The sequence below is a fragment of the Phaseolus vulgaris genome, chromosome 8, assembly GCF_000499845.2.
Source record: "Phaseolus vulgaris cultivar G19833 chromosome 8, P. vulgaris v2.0, whole genome shotgun sequence".
In the NCBI taxonomy this organism is placed as follows: Eukaryota; Viridiplantae; Streptophyta; class Magnoliopsida; order Fabales; family Fabaceae; genus Phaseolus; species Phaseolus vulgaris.
The window spans coordinates 641237-654861 of NC_023752.2; the positions used below are offsets into that span (position 1 = coordinate 641237).

The following is a 13625-nucleotide window of genomic DNA, read 5'->3' on the forward strand; positions in this document are numbered from 1 at the left end:
TCTGTATCCAATCCAACTTCTGCAATCGAAAAGGAATCTAACATAGGAGTACAGTATAGTATAGAATAGTAGGCAATACATAATATAAATCATAGTATGATATCACACTGACACACACTGTTCTTGATATGAGCATGTCATGTCACAACTTCGATTCACCTCAATCAATTACCGCATCAACTCAAGCACTGTTTCTTCTTCACCAACAACCTCGACAACACTATAAACCTTTCAATTTCATGGCTTTTGTGTGTGCATCAAGTTTCAAACATTGCATGCATGCATGCTTCTCAGCTTTTCTCTGATCCTTCATCACACCACTTTTGCTTCACACTGCCAAAATACGTCACCAACCAAATCTCTCTGTGTAATCACTCATTTATACACATCCCCAGAGAAAAAAATCTTTATTTTTCATTACAGTAAAATAGAAACCAAGATTATTTATATCTTTTCAATTATATTTAATTATATTTGTTGAAGATTTAGATGGGTGCAAATCTCATCTCATTGAGTCAGTTTTATGAGGTTGAGTTAGGCTTAAAACCCACTTTTTAACATGGTATCAGAGCTATTTCGAATCTATCCTAGCGAATATTTGTTGGGTTTAGAAGGTCACCCGCTATCGGGCCGTTATCGGACCACCCATAACATATATCTCAACGCACGAGTAGGTAGCCTTGGCGTGAGGGGTGTGTTGGAGATCTCACAGATTAGAATCTTTCATGATATATAAATTGGTGCAAACCTCATCTCATTGAACCGATTTTATGGGGTTGAGTTAGGCTTAAAACCCACTTCTTAAAATATTTTCGAAATTAAAAAAAAAAAAAAACATTTCCGTCAAATTGAAATCAAATTGAATTAGGTGCAAGAAAATTTCTTGGACATGCAAGTGGTGGAAAGATCATTGGCGTGTGTGGCAGCATTGGAAACAGATTTGCAATGGTCCAAAAACATTTGAAATAATATCTACTACCACTGCAGAGTTATAAGGGTAGCTTAGCCTTCACAACCACACTAATTAATGAAGTTACCAAAACCATTAGAGTAGGAGTAAAACTCCAATTAGTTATGCTTAATTTGGATTTTATGATAAAAGAATAGAGAGTGATGGATGTTATAGAAAATAACCTAATCATGATCTAAATTGTACAAAAAAAGAAGACTCACCAAATAAAGTAGTAGAGTGGATGAAAGTGACATTACATAATACTGTGGGCAACTACCCAGTCAGAAGAGTAAAAGGAAGAAGGGCTTTTAGTTGGAGATTGAGGAGGAGCAACTACATTAACCAAGTTCTTCATACCAATTAATAATCATAGTTTTTAATATTGGCTACTTACCAAATCTGCATTACTTCATTCATCACTTGTAAATCTATTTCAGTCCCTATCAAGTACTTATTGTATTTATCGTTTTAAATCATATATATATATATATATATATATATTAAAGATAAAAAAAAAATCTCATAATATATAATTGGAAGCAAACTTCACATTTTGAACTGATTTTATAAGGTTAAGTTACACTTAAAGTTAATTTCTTAATATGTCATCAAAGTCATTTAAAATTTATCTAACGATAGTTTATTGACTCACCAAATCACCTACTATTGTGTCACTTGCTATCGGACTACCTATAAATATATAGTGTCACGCACGAGTTTGAAGGTTTTGACATAATGGGTGTGTTGGAAATCTCATATCAACTAAAAATCAAGATATTTTATAGTATATAAGTGATTACAAATCACATCTTATAAACTTATTTTATAGGATTGGGTTAAACTTAAAAGTTTGTTTCTTAATATTTATCACTATTTAGTTTACCTATCTTAATATTTATCATTATTTACTTTACCTACCTTAATATTTATCATTATTTAGTCTACCTACCTTAAGTTAATTAGTGAAATATAATATCAATAAATAAAAAGGTGTAAAGTAATTAAAATAAAATTCTAAACAATATATAAAAAAGTTTAAGTAATTTTGTTATGATTCAATGATTGTTGGATGGCGATATATCACTTTGATGTAGTGTGAACGTTTATATTAGATAAGTGCGATGTTGATAATGTTTCTAATGCTTTGTTTGCATTTGTATATGTTCATTTGCGATGAGAGAAAGAAAATGATTTGCAGAAAAGTAGTAAAGACAATATTTAATCTACAGGGAAGAAAAGCAAAGAAACCAATTTTTTTTTACATAATATTACGAGAAAGGCAAAATTACCCTTCACCTTTTATACATATAAAATAACAATATATATATATATATATTATAATAAACAATAAAAAAATATAAATTACATACTTAATAATAATTAAAATAAATTCATTAAATAATAATATTAACAATAATAAAAATTAAATTTTATTTTTATTTAATACTTAATAACAATAATAATATTAAAAAAATAAAAATCTTCTTATAATCATCCTATCACTCACAAACTTCAATAAACTTTCCTTACAAATCCGTTATAATATATCATAATCCAAACAACTCATTTTCTTTACACTTTCTTCTCAAATCACTCTAAATCCACTATCTAAAATCCTCTCCTCAATCCAAACACAACCTAAGTGAGTTAAGATATAAATTATTACTATTTTTTGACAAGTAATTTTTTAAATTCATAATTGGGTTTTAAAATGATTTCAAATGAGTTAGGTTTTGATGTCACTTCACTAAAAAAAGTTTGTTCAAAATATGTAACAAGTTTTATATTTTGTTGAAAAACTTATCTACATGTACACCTCAACTTCTAAACTAATGTATGGAAAATATAGAGAAATTATATAAAGGAGAATAAAAACAATAACAATGACTAATTTCTCAAATGTTATGATTAATTAAAATGTTTAAAAAAACTTCAAAGTATAAATAAAAACATAACAAGGTTTTAGATATATTTATATTAAATGTGATTTATTTTTATTTAGATATTTATAATAGTATGAATTTCTCCTGGGAAATTGGAAAACTGTGAAAGAAGGATATGACGGTTGTAAAACTCCATCTATTCTACATATGGTAATTTTACTATTTACAGTCTATAACTTTTAGTGTTTGTAACTAAGTTGAAAGTGTATTAAGATTAAGATGTTTAGTTTTTTCCTTTAAATGATTATGGAATTTATTCTAAATTTAATGTGATGGAATTTAAATGGTTACACACTCACATATTTATTATTTTTATATAGGTTCAACAACTTTCTTATTTCACAACTTAGATTCACAACTTAGATTTACGCTTAAATTTTCAACAATATTCCTACATCGTACTTGTATGAGTTGATAATCAAAACGAATTATAGACTTTGAAATCACTAACAAACATTTTGACAGTAATTATCAGAGAAATTTCACAACAATGAGACTTGAATCAAACCTATGTAAGGGATTAACAACATGACGATGGTATTGGAATCATAATCAAATTGGATTCTATCAATTATTCAATGTTAAAATATCACACGAAAAATTTGTTATTTTAAAAAACTTGTATAATTTTATTAAGAAACAGGTGTTAAACTAACAAAAATAAATAAATAAATAATAACTATTTTCGTTATTACACAACAAATAAATCAAATTTGTTTATCATTATGTATGAGATGAGACTTTAGCTCATGAATTATAAAAGATATTAAGAGTCTAAAAATTTCTTAAACAATACATTTCATATTGTTGAAATGCAACCATGATTCCTTATTTTCATAATATGGTAAATCATTTGACATTTTTTTTAAAAAAATGTTAAAAAAAATGGAAGGTTAAGTAGTGATATCTTAATTATTAAATTAAGAAATAAAATTTGTGAGTGTCCATATTTTATCTTTTTTCTTATAATTGGGTTTAGGTTTCTTAGAAGATACGAAAAGATTACTTGTAGAATGTCTAGTTCCACCTATATAATATCTAACAACACCTATAAGAGGTTACCATTTCATTGAATTGCAATTACAATTTCAACTAACCAAAAACACTTGTCAATCACTTTTATGGTGCTTAACTGCACATATTCTAATGATGAATGGAATAAAATATTAAAAAAAATAATCCTATTATTTTATTTCATTAAATGCAATTCAACTCCTTTCTAATTTAAATATCTCAGCATTTGAACCTATAGAGTAGGCTGTTTAGATGTCAATTTTCTTAATAATATATTACTGTCAATTAATATTTTAATTGAAAGTTTAAAAAATACCTTATTTGTTTTTAAACTTAAACATAAAATAATTATGGTGTTTATGATTGCAGTTTGATATAATTACTTAAAGATACAAAGTTTATCTTTTTATTTTAAAATTTTTTTAATAATTTTTTTATAATATTATCTTGTACGGATCGATACTGTATGAGTCAGACACTCGGTCTTACTGACTGACCGTCCGTGTTAAAATACACTTTAAAATACTTAATAAATTACTCGTAATAAACTTTCTAGTTATCGTTGTTGTTATTTATTAAGTTTCTTGAAATAGGTTGACACGTCAATTATCGAAATCAATTGACTTGTTCGTCGATAGATAATATTTTTAAAACGTTTTCTATTTTTACAATTTATAATTATATGATATTGTAATATTTTGCCTTATTAATGTATTTACATTAAACTATTTATTTAAAATCTCACACTGTGCTTATCTTTACAACTTTATCCATAATATTCATTAAGAATTTAATTAGAATGTGCTAATAATATAAATTTATTTTTACAGTATGTACCCATCATGTATTGTCGTTTATGATAAATATGCTAACTTTGTAACAACTACTTTGAAGATTACAATAGTGTAAATTTCCCATTGAAAATTAAACTCTTAATTTCAATAATAAATTCTAATTATTTTCTAACATATCTAAATCTTTAGAAATTAACCTCTTATTCATCTAATATAATCAGAATTATGAATTAAACTCATTTAAAATTAGATTATGTAAGTGTGTATTAAGAATAGAATGGATTTAACAGATGACAAGGACACTCTTTAAAAGTACTTTATGGATTTGGTTTTAGATTAGAGTGATGAGACCCTAAAGTTGTGTATTGAATAAACTGCATAATTGGGTGCATAATAAAACTGGTGTGTCTATGATTGAGTACCAAATGGAGTACAAACTCATGCGTTGGCATCTTTCTGGTTTTGTTTGTTTGTTTATAGATGCGGCAATAGCTATGTTATTCTGCATAATTTTATTATTTTTTCTGCATAATTTTACAATTCTTCTGCATAATTTATTCACTCTATCTTTGGACTCGGTAGTTGATTTTACATTTAAAAGTGGTTAACCACTTTGAAGTTTCAATTCATGCCGGCTTTTAGCTCACAACACTCTCTGCACGTCCCTTCATTGCCCTCACCACAAAGTCACCTTTTGGTTTCCAAAGTCTCACTCTTTTTTGCTTCACTTCAAACAAAAACCAGAAGCATATCCTCTTTTAGCCATCCCTCTGATCCCCTTTTGTCCACTTTGGACCACTCACAAAAGTTGCAAACTCAACATCTTTCTACCTTTATTAATAATTCAAACCCCTCTTTATGGCATTCTTTTTCATTTCACTCTTGGATGCTTCTTTTATTGCATTCCTTGTTAGGTTTGAATCAATCAAATTCACCCCTCTGCTACCCTTAGGCGCCATTTAAATCCTCTGCTGTACCTTTTTCTTCTCTTATCAAACCCCATTTGCATTTTCTTTTTCTTTTCTCGTTTGAGGCTTCAAGTTCCATACTTTGAAGGTTTTGAAGGAAATGGCAGTTGATCTTTGCTCAGAAAACTGTGGAATTTCTTCCTCTTCTGTGAGTCCAAGAATCTCATTCTCACATGACTTTTCCCAATCCGATGTCATTCCTGTTGAGCAGCTCCCCTTTAGATCAAACTCTTCTGGTCTGAACTCCACCATTGATTTTGATTTTTGTGTGAGTGAAAGCTTTGAGCTTGAGTCATCTTCAGCTGATGAGCTTTTCTCACATGGGAGGATCCTTCCCACCGAGGTCAAGAAAAAGAATGTCCCTTTAAAGCAAACGGGGCAATCACTACCAAAGAACAACACTCCATTGCCTCCTCCTTATGCTGCTCCACCTAACATTCTCTCTACTCTTAAAAACTCAAAGAAAGAGAACCCCAAAGAAGGCAAGTGTTTGAATGATGAAGTGTATGAGAAGCAAAGTTCTAAGTCCTTTTGGATCTTCAAGAGAAGTAGCAGTTGTGGAAATGGACATAGAAGGAGCTTTTGTCCTTTGCCACTTCTATCTAGAAGCAATTCAACTGGGTCATCAACACCAAGTGTTAAAAGGAATCCACTTTCAAAGGAGGGTGTTAATGTTAGGCCAAATTCACAGAAACATTCTTCCACAAGGTTGCCAAATGGCTATTATCAAAAGCCTCCATTGAATTACAAGAGTCATGGATCCTATGGTAGCAGTGTTAGAGTAAACCCTGTGCTGAATGTTCCTCCTGCAAACCTATTTGGTTTGGCTTCAATCTTCTCCAGCAATAGAGACAAGAGCAAGAGGCAGCTTTAGTGGGGTCTATCTTCTTTTTCCATGTACTTCTTAGGTTTACCAATTACCATGTGAACTAGAAAAATTAGGTATAGGTAAAATTTTGAAAGGTGAATGGTTTGCATCATGAAGACAAAGTGGTACAAAGAGATGCGTGTGAAGGTGATGGACAAGAATGATATAATGCAAGCACATGTTTTGGGGCACAAAATGACAGGTAACTGTTGTTTTCATGGCTGTCCCTTGCCTGTTGTTGTTCCTCTACTTTTGTTCTTTGGACTATGTGTAAATACATTGACTTTCATTTTAGTATCTCTTCTTCCTCTGTTACTCTGCATCTCTCTTACTCTACATCAATAAGAGTCTAAATGGAAAATACTAATCATGCATACATTGCCTGTATGATTCATGTTAGATTTTATAAAATTTATGTTAAGAAAGTAAATCTTTGATTGATCTAATGATGATGCTATATTAATAAACAATCTCAATCTATCATCTTAACATCTTTGTAATTGATTCTAATCATATTATCTTAACGAAATTGATTTTAACTATATTATCTGAACGTAATTGATTCTAATAATGTTATCTCAATTGACTTAATATGGTAATTAATTCTAATAATACTATTTCAACCTATCTTATCTACTTAGGAAAGTAAATCTAAGTTGTTTGGATATACACTGATTGATCTAATGATGTTGCTATATTAATAAACGTGCTCGTAATTGATTCTAACGATGTTAACGTAATTGAGTTGACGTGGTAATTACACTATTTCAAAGTGATTCTAATGATGTTATCTTATTTTAGTAAATATGATGATTGATTCTAGTAATACAATTTCAATGTGATTTTAATGATGTTATCTCTGGTTTATGTATTAATTGATTCTAATGATACAATTTCAACGAAGGTAAAAATATGAAAATTAAGTTTCTTCATAATCAAAATCAATAATTTTTTCAAAATGTTTACTCAAATAAACACAGGGGTTTGCAAGAAGAGGTTGACGTATTTGTGTTGTGCATTGAGTTGTTGTTGTTGCATGGATTCATTTTGAATAATAATGCTTTCTGACTCATTTTGATAGTTCCTTCTACACGCAGAAATAAAGTACTTTGTTCGCATAAGAATAGCAGTTTAACAGAGCAGATCATTGCACACCACACCACATTAATTTGGTGCTCTGTAAAGCTGTTTTGGTCTGCTTCTGCATAAGTTGGTCAAGAATTATGATTCTCTCAAAGCTAGCACTTCTGTAAATACAAAAATTCAGAGTATTTCACAATTTAAAGAAATCACATAAATCATTGATTATGGTTAATCAAGATGCGATCATTTTGTGATGTTCCAATTTCACATATGGCTTGTAGAGTACATACACTACTACAATAAAATCATTAAATAAAAATTAATTTTAGAAATAAAAAATAATTAAACATTATACTAACTAAAATAGATACTATTTTAAAAACTTAAAAAATTATTGATATCTAAAATAGTTTCTATTTTATATCAGTTTAAAAATTATAAATTGGTTTTAATTTAGTAATTTTTTTAGTGATAATTAATGTATTGTAATTTTTATAATCTATGGTGACATAATTTAATTGCACTTTAAATATCTCATTGTGATATTAGAAAGAGAGAAAAATATTATTAAGTTATGTTAATTTATATGTTAAATATCCATCACTAAATAATCCCTACCAATACAATTCATTAAATATCGCATCATTATTTAAAAAAATTATTAAATATTTGAGAAAAGGCTTACAAAAGAATAAAAAAGAAATCTAATTGGCATAAGTAAATTCTAAATAAGAACATTTGCACAAATATAATATGTAAGATATTACAAATATAATAAATATATAATAAATGTAAACAATTTTAAGTTGTTAAAATAAATAAATAAAATTATAAAAAGTAAGACTAAATTATATATATACCTATATTAATTAATAAACTTTAAATTTAATTTAATTTTAAATTAATTTATTAAATGATGAAGTTTGTATTCATTTATATACTATTATATAAAATAATATTTTTTTAATGATGTTCAATCTTCAAAAACATATCTAATTGTAAAATTGATTTAAAATGTATATAAAAAAAGTAAAGAAGAAAGTCTAGGGTTGGAAATTGTACAAGTATGTGAATTCTCCATTGTAGAAGTAGAAAGTGTGGGGGGTAAGTAAATTTTAGCATGGAGGCTAGGTCTAAGGTGTAGCACCATTCCCATAGCTTAAACTTTAGTGCTTATGAAAAGATCATTCCCTATTGGATTCTTTTTGGGGTGGTTCAAATAAGTCAAATTGAACTTCAATTCCCAACAAATCAAGGGATTACTTCATCTACAAAAAAGTACTAACTTGAACTTGAAGGAACCAACTAAACAAACATTCTTCAAAAGAAATCTTCAACTTTGGATTTTGAGGGAAAAAATAAATAGTTAAAAGGAAAATGATGTTCATGTAAAATAGTAATGACCTAATATTTTTTTGAAGATACTAATTTTATGAAGAAATGAGAAAAAAAAAGTTAACCCTAAGGAGAGGAATTGTAAGTGTAATTGAGTAAATTTTGATTCATTTTGTTGAGGGAGAAGTGGGAAAAGGTAAGAAAACCCTTGACACATAGACACATAGTTGTTGAGAAAAGTTGAAAGATGAATGCATTGGAAATGGAATAAGCAACCATGAAAATGGAGAAAGAGAAAAGATGTGAATGGCCATCATTTTTATCCTTTGTTTGCAAGGACAATTTGCATGACCTACATCTCCACTACTCAAACCATGTGCTTTCAATCAACCACCTACATTCTTTTTCTTTTACAACTCACTTCATATCACCATACTTCATCAAACAAACCCATCACCTACTCTTTTAAAACAACCTTCCTTTTTCTTCTATCCATACTTAAATTTACTTAAATATAGTAATCATATATTGAAAATTATGCATCATATTATAACTAGTTAAAAGTATTTTTTTTTGTTTGAAATAGAGAATTTTAAAATTATATTGTCCAAAATTATAGTTGTAAATTAGTGCTTTTTTTAGTGTGTAGTTATTAAAGTAATTTTTTTTTTCAACATAACATTATAAAAAAAATTATTAAATAAAAATTAATTTTAGAGACAGAAAATAATTAGTTGGCATATTGACTAAATAAAATAATATTTTAGAGACTAGTTATTAGTTTCTAAATTAGTTTTTATTATTGATAAATAGTTTTTAAATTAGTATCTAATTAGCTACCAGGATTTTTCGGCCAAATTTAGAATCTAAATAAATTGGTAGTTAAAACTTTGGTAGCTAATTAGATACCAACTTAAAAATTATTTATAAATAATAAAAACTAATTTAAAAACCATAATTTTTGTATTCTTTAAAATAGTATCTAATTTAATCGTAATTAATTATTTTTAGTTTTTAAAATTGATTTTTATTTAATAATTTGTTAGTAGTTTAGCTTCACGTTTTCTTTACTTAGTTTTTTTAGTAGAGTATGAAAAATATAAAATTAAATTAACATTATTTGAAAAGAAAATTAATAAAAAATTAGATGATTTATTTTAATATAAAGATAGTTAATTTGAGTCCTAAGTTTAATAATAAATACTATTGATTTGATTACACGCCAACAACCGATGAATGATGTAAGATGTTGAGATGAAGAATGCAATGACAAAACATAGACGGTGGAAATCACATCTTACATAAAGACCTCTTTCAAAAAAACTTTTTAGATAGAGAATTTTTAAATAATTTCAAAATTATTTTTAAATTATAAAATGAAGAAATTAAAGTATCTCTAACTTATTTTTTTATTTTGCTTTACTTACAGTTTTCTTCGATTGTTAACCTTTTTCTATTTTTACATATAAAAACCTGTTTCTTATGCTTTTATAAAATATATTCAAAAGTAAAGAAAACAATGAAATGTATTTTAAGTGTGTATATTAATCTGATATTTGAAGTTTCAAATATGAAAAATGATTTATTTTTCAAAAAATCATAATCAATTTTCAATTAAAAATAAATCATAAATTCAGGCTTAACTTAATTTAACATCAAACTCTAAAAAAAAAAAATCATCTCTATTGTTTTACATTTTATACAAAGTTCTAACATTCTCAGTTAACCAAAAACTACATATATAAATCATCATGTACAAATATATAATTAAGGATTTACACTTTTAATATTTAAAAAAATATAAACTTGATACATATTTACATTTATCCAAAAGCAATGTAAATTAAAATAGAACTTAGTTATATTCTCTTTCAGGTTTAGTTTTTATATTTGCACCGTTACGCTACATTTTGAATTCAAATAAAACAAATTTACTTTATTTTTTTGTATATTTTTTGTACTGTAATATATATTAAGAGAATTTCTTTTTGTGAATTTATTCTTTTTTTGTAAAATTTAATAAATATAAATGTCATTAATTTTATAACATATAAATTTATTTAGATATAATATTTTCTAATGTATTATTAGGTTAAATAAGTTTTCTAATTTCAATATTTGGTCTTTTTTCTATCTTATTTTAATGTTTTTAAAGTTTTCAATTCAGATCATACTTTAGATAAAATAAGTTAATCTTTTATTAGATTTATATTAACAAATGACACTAAATTGATAACTTTAAAAATATTGAAATTACATATTGAGACCGAAAAATCTATTTAAATTTATTATTATTTTAAAATGAACTACAAAATTTATATGATAAATTAAAATACACATATATATATATATATATATATATATATATATATATATATATATAACAGTTTGTATGTACGTGGAAGAAAATACAATAAGATGGTATTCAACGTTTTTAAATGAAACTTTTTTGTTTTTCTGTACCTTGGACTGGTGTGATTTTATAGTCCAAAACTTTAATGACTTTAAAATCATGTAAGTCAAAATATTGGAAAAAGTTATTTAATATGAAGCATTTTATAGCATATAATTAGATTAAGTTTAAAATAAATAAAAAACTCAAAGGTTAATATATATATATTTTCTTATTTTACAGTTTAGTTTCTTACAAAATGCTCTAAAATATTTCTCCTAGATCAAATTATTATTATTATGCTCTAAGCAAAAGATGTTCATATAAATCTTTTATTATATTAATTTTTTTTTTATTAATAAAAAAATCCATTTATATAGTATCGGGTGCAAGATATTTTTTTTATAAAAGTTTTCATGTTAGATATCACTATGCAACTTGACATCTCAATTAGACTGACACCTCAAGTAACAACAATCATCTGCCATGAAAAAAATATTATTAATAAAAAAATACAGAAAAATCATTTATTGTTGAGAAGACAAAGATGTGTAATTTTAAGTTACACGTTTCAATGTTTTTGCATGTGCATATATTAATTTTTCTGTATAAACCATATATATTCTTTATCAAAGCAATGTTGATGGAATTATCTTTAACAACAAAAAACCCCTTTTAAAAATATTTAGTATGCTTATATATTCAGAATTTAAATAGGAGAATATTAATAAGAGATTGAAAATGCTTTTTTTTTAAGTACATCAATTAACTAATATAAAATTTATATACTATAAAATATTTTTTTTAATATAACAATATCCTGAAATGGTGGTAGAAAATGGAATAATAATATCTGAAATTATTGAAATGATTATACAGTCATAAAAGTAGAAACAAAAATAGTTTTTGAGTAAGTATATGAGTAACAAAAAATAGTGTTTGATAGTAGAATATTGGTTGAAAGAAATAAGAAGAAGACATGGTTGCAGAATGAGAAACAATGTGTGTATGTATCTTCTTCAATCCAATTTTTGATGCAAACAGGTCATAAAGTCTTGTCACCCAAGTTGAAGACCAACACCATGTGATATCTTATTCATATGTTAGTACAACAGACACAGTACTACACCTCTTCTGTCTCCATATTACTCAGAATCTAAGCATGAATGTCAAGTTAATAACGATTATAACAGCCACCACTCACAAAAACTAACTCATATTCTCAATCAATAACTACTCTTAGTTTCATTCATCAGAATTAGATGACATGACGTTTGATAAGAACATCTTTAAATACAAAAAAATAATATATATATATATATGGGGGAATCGGTTGGATCATATGACATCTGGAGACCCAACATCCGGTTAAGGTCGACCAACATGACAATAATATATATATATATATATGGGGGGAATCGGTTGGATCATATGACATCTGGAGACCCAACATCCGGTTAAGGTCGACCAACATGACTAAAATCATTATACCTAAACAAAAGATTAACAAGACTTATCAGTGGTCAAACATCAGATAATACATTCTTAATCATGACCTAAAATCCTAATAAGGCTGAATAACAGAAGACCCATGATAGGCACAAATTTCAAAAATTATGTATGTCATCATCATTCAGTACTAAAATCATCGAGTGTCAAACATCGAAATCTCACTTGAATGTCGGATTTTTTTTACAGATACCATCTGAGCTTGAAGTTTACGAAGACGAGGAGTAGAAAAGTGAAAGGAGAACAGGAAGACAATTTCAAGAAGAAAGAGAAAAATGTAGACCGACTGATCGAGAATGAAGACAATCGATCTATTGATTTCAACTCTGATCGAAAACATAGAAAAGAAAAAATAATGAAAAACTTTTGAAGGAAAAAAATTAAACTCTTCTGTTATTTCTTTATCATGGCTGGTATATAAAATGGGAGTTATACATGTCTAAATTGTGTTTTTTACCTAATTCAAAAATTAAAAGAAAGATTTACATAAATTGTAATATCCAGAACTAAGCTTTTTTAAATATGATATAAAAACTTCTTTCAATCTCAATTGAGAAATTTCAAATTGTTCAAATCACTCGCTTGCATTATCTATATGTTATATGTGTAAACAGAATATCAATGGAGCATAAAAGATTATGCTATATGAGCATAATGCAATAGGTAAGACCTTAATTGGGTCTTTTAAAGCAATAAGCACAATAAAATTAGCGAGAGAAATTGTAGATTTTTTTATAAATAGATAAATAAGGAAAACAATTTATGAA

At 26.7% G+C, this 13625-nt stretch overlaps 1 protein-coding gene across 1 annotated transcript; it reads left to right on the forward strand.

The window, feature by feature from the left end:
* Window positions 1–5285: 5285 nt before the first annotated feature.
* Window positions 5286–6838, forward strand: LOC137826777 (uncharacterized). Its single transcript, XM_068632915.1, has one exon. It carries the CDS (start codon window positions 5772–5774, stop codon window positions 6543–6545), a length of 774 nt encoding a protein of 257 aa, XP_068489016.1. The 5' UTR covers window positions 5286–5771; the 3' UTR covers window positions 6546–6838.
* Window positions 6839–13625: the final 6787 nt, after the last annotated feature.

Excerpts from the sequence above, each read along its gene's own strand:
- LOC137826777 (XM_068632915.1), top strand. The coding sequence starts at position 5,772 with ATGGCAGTTGATCTTTGCTCAGAAAACTGTGGAATTTCTTCCTCTTCT.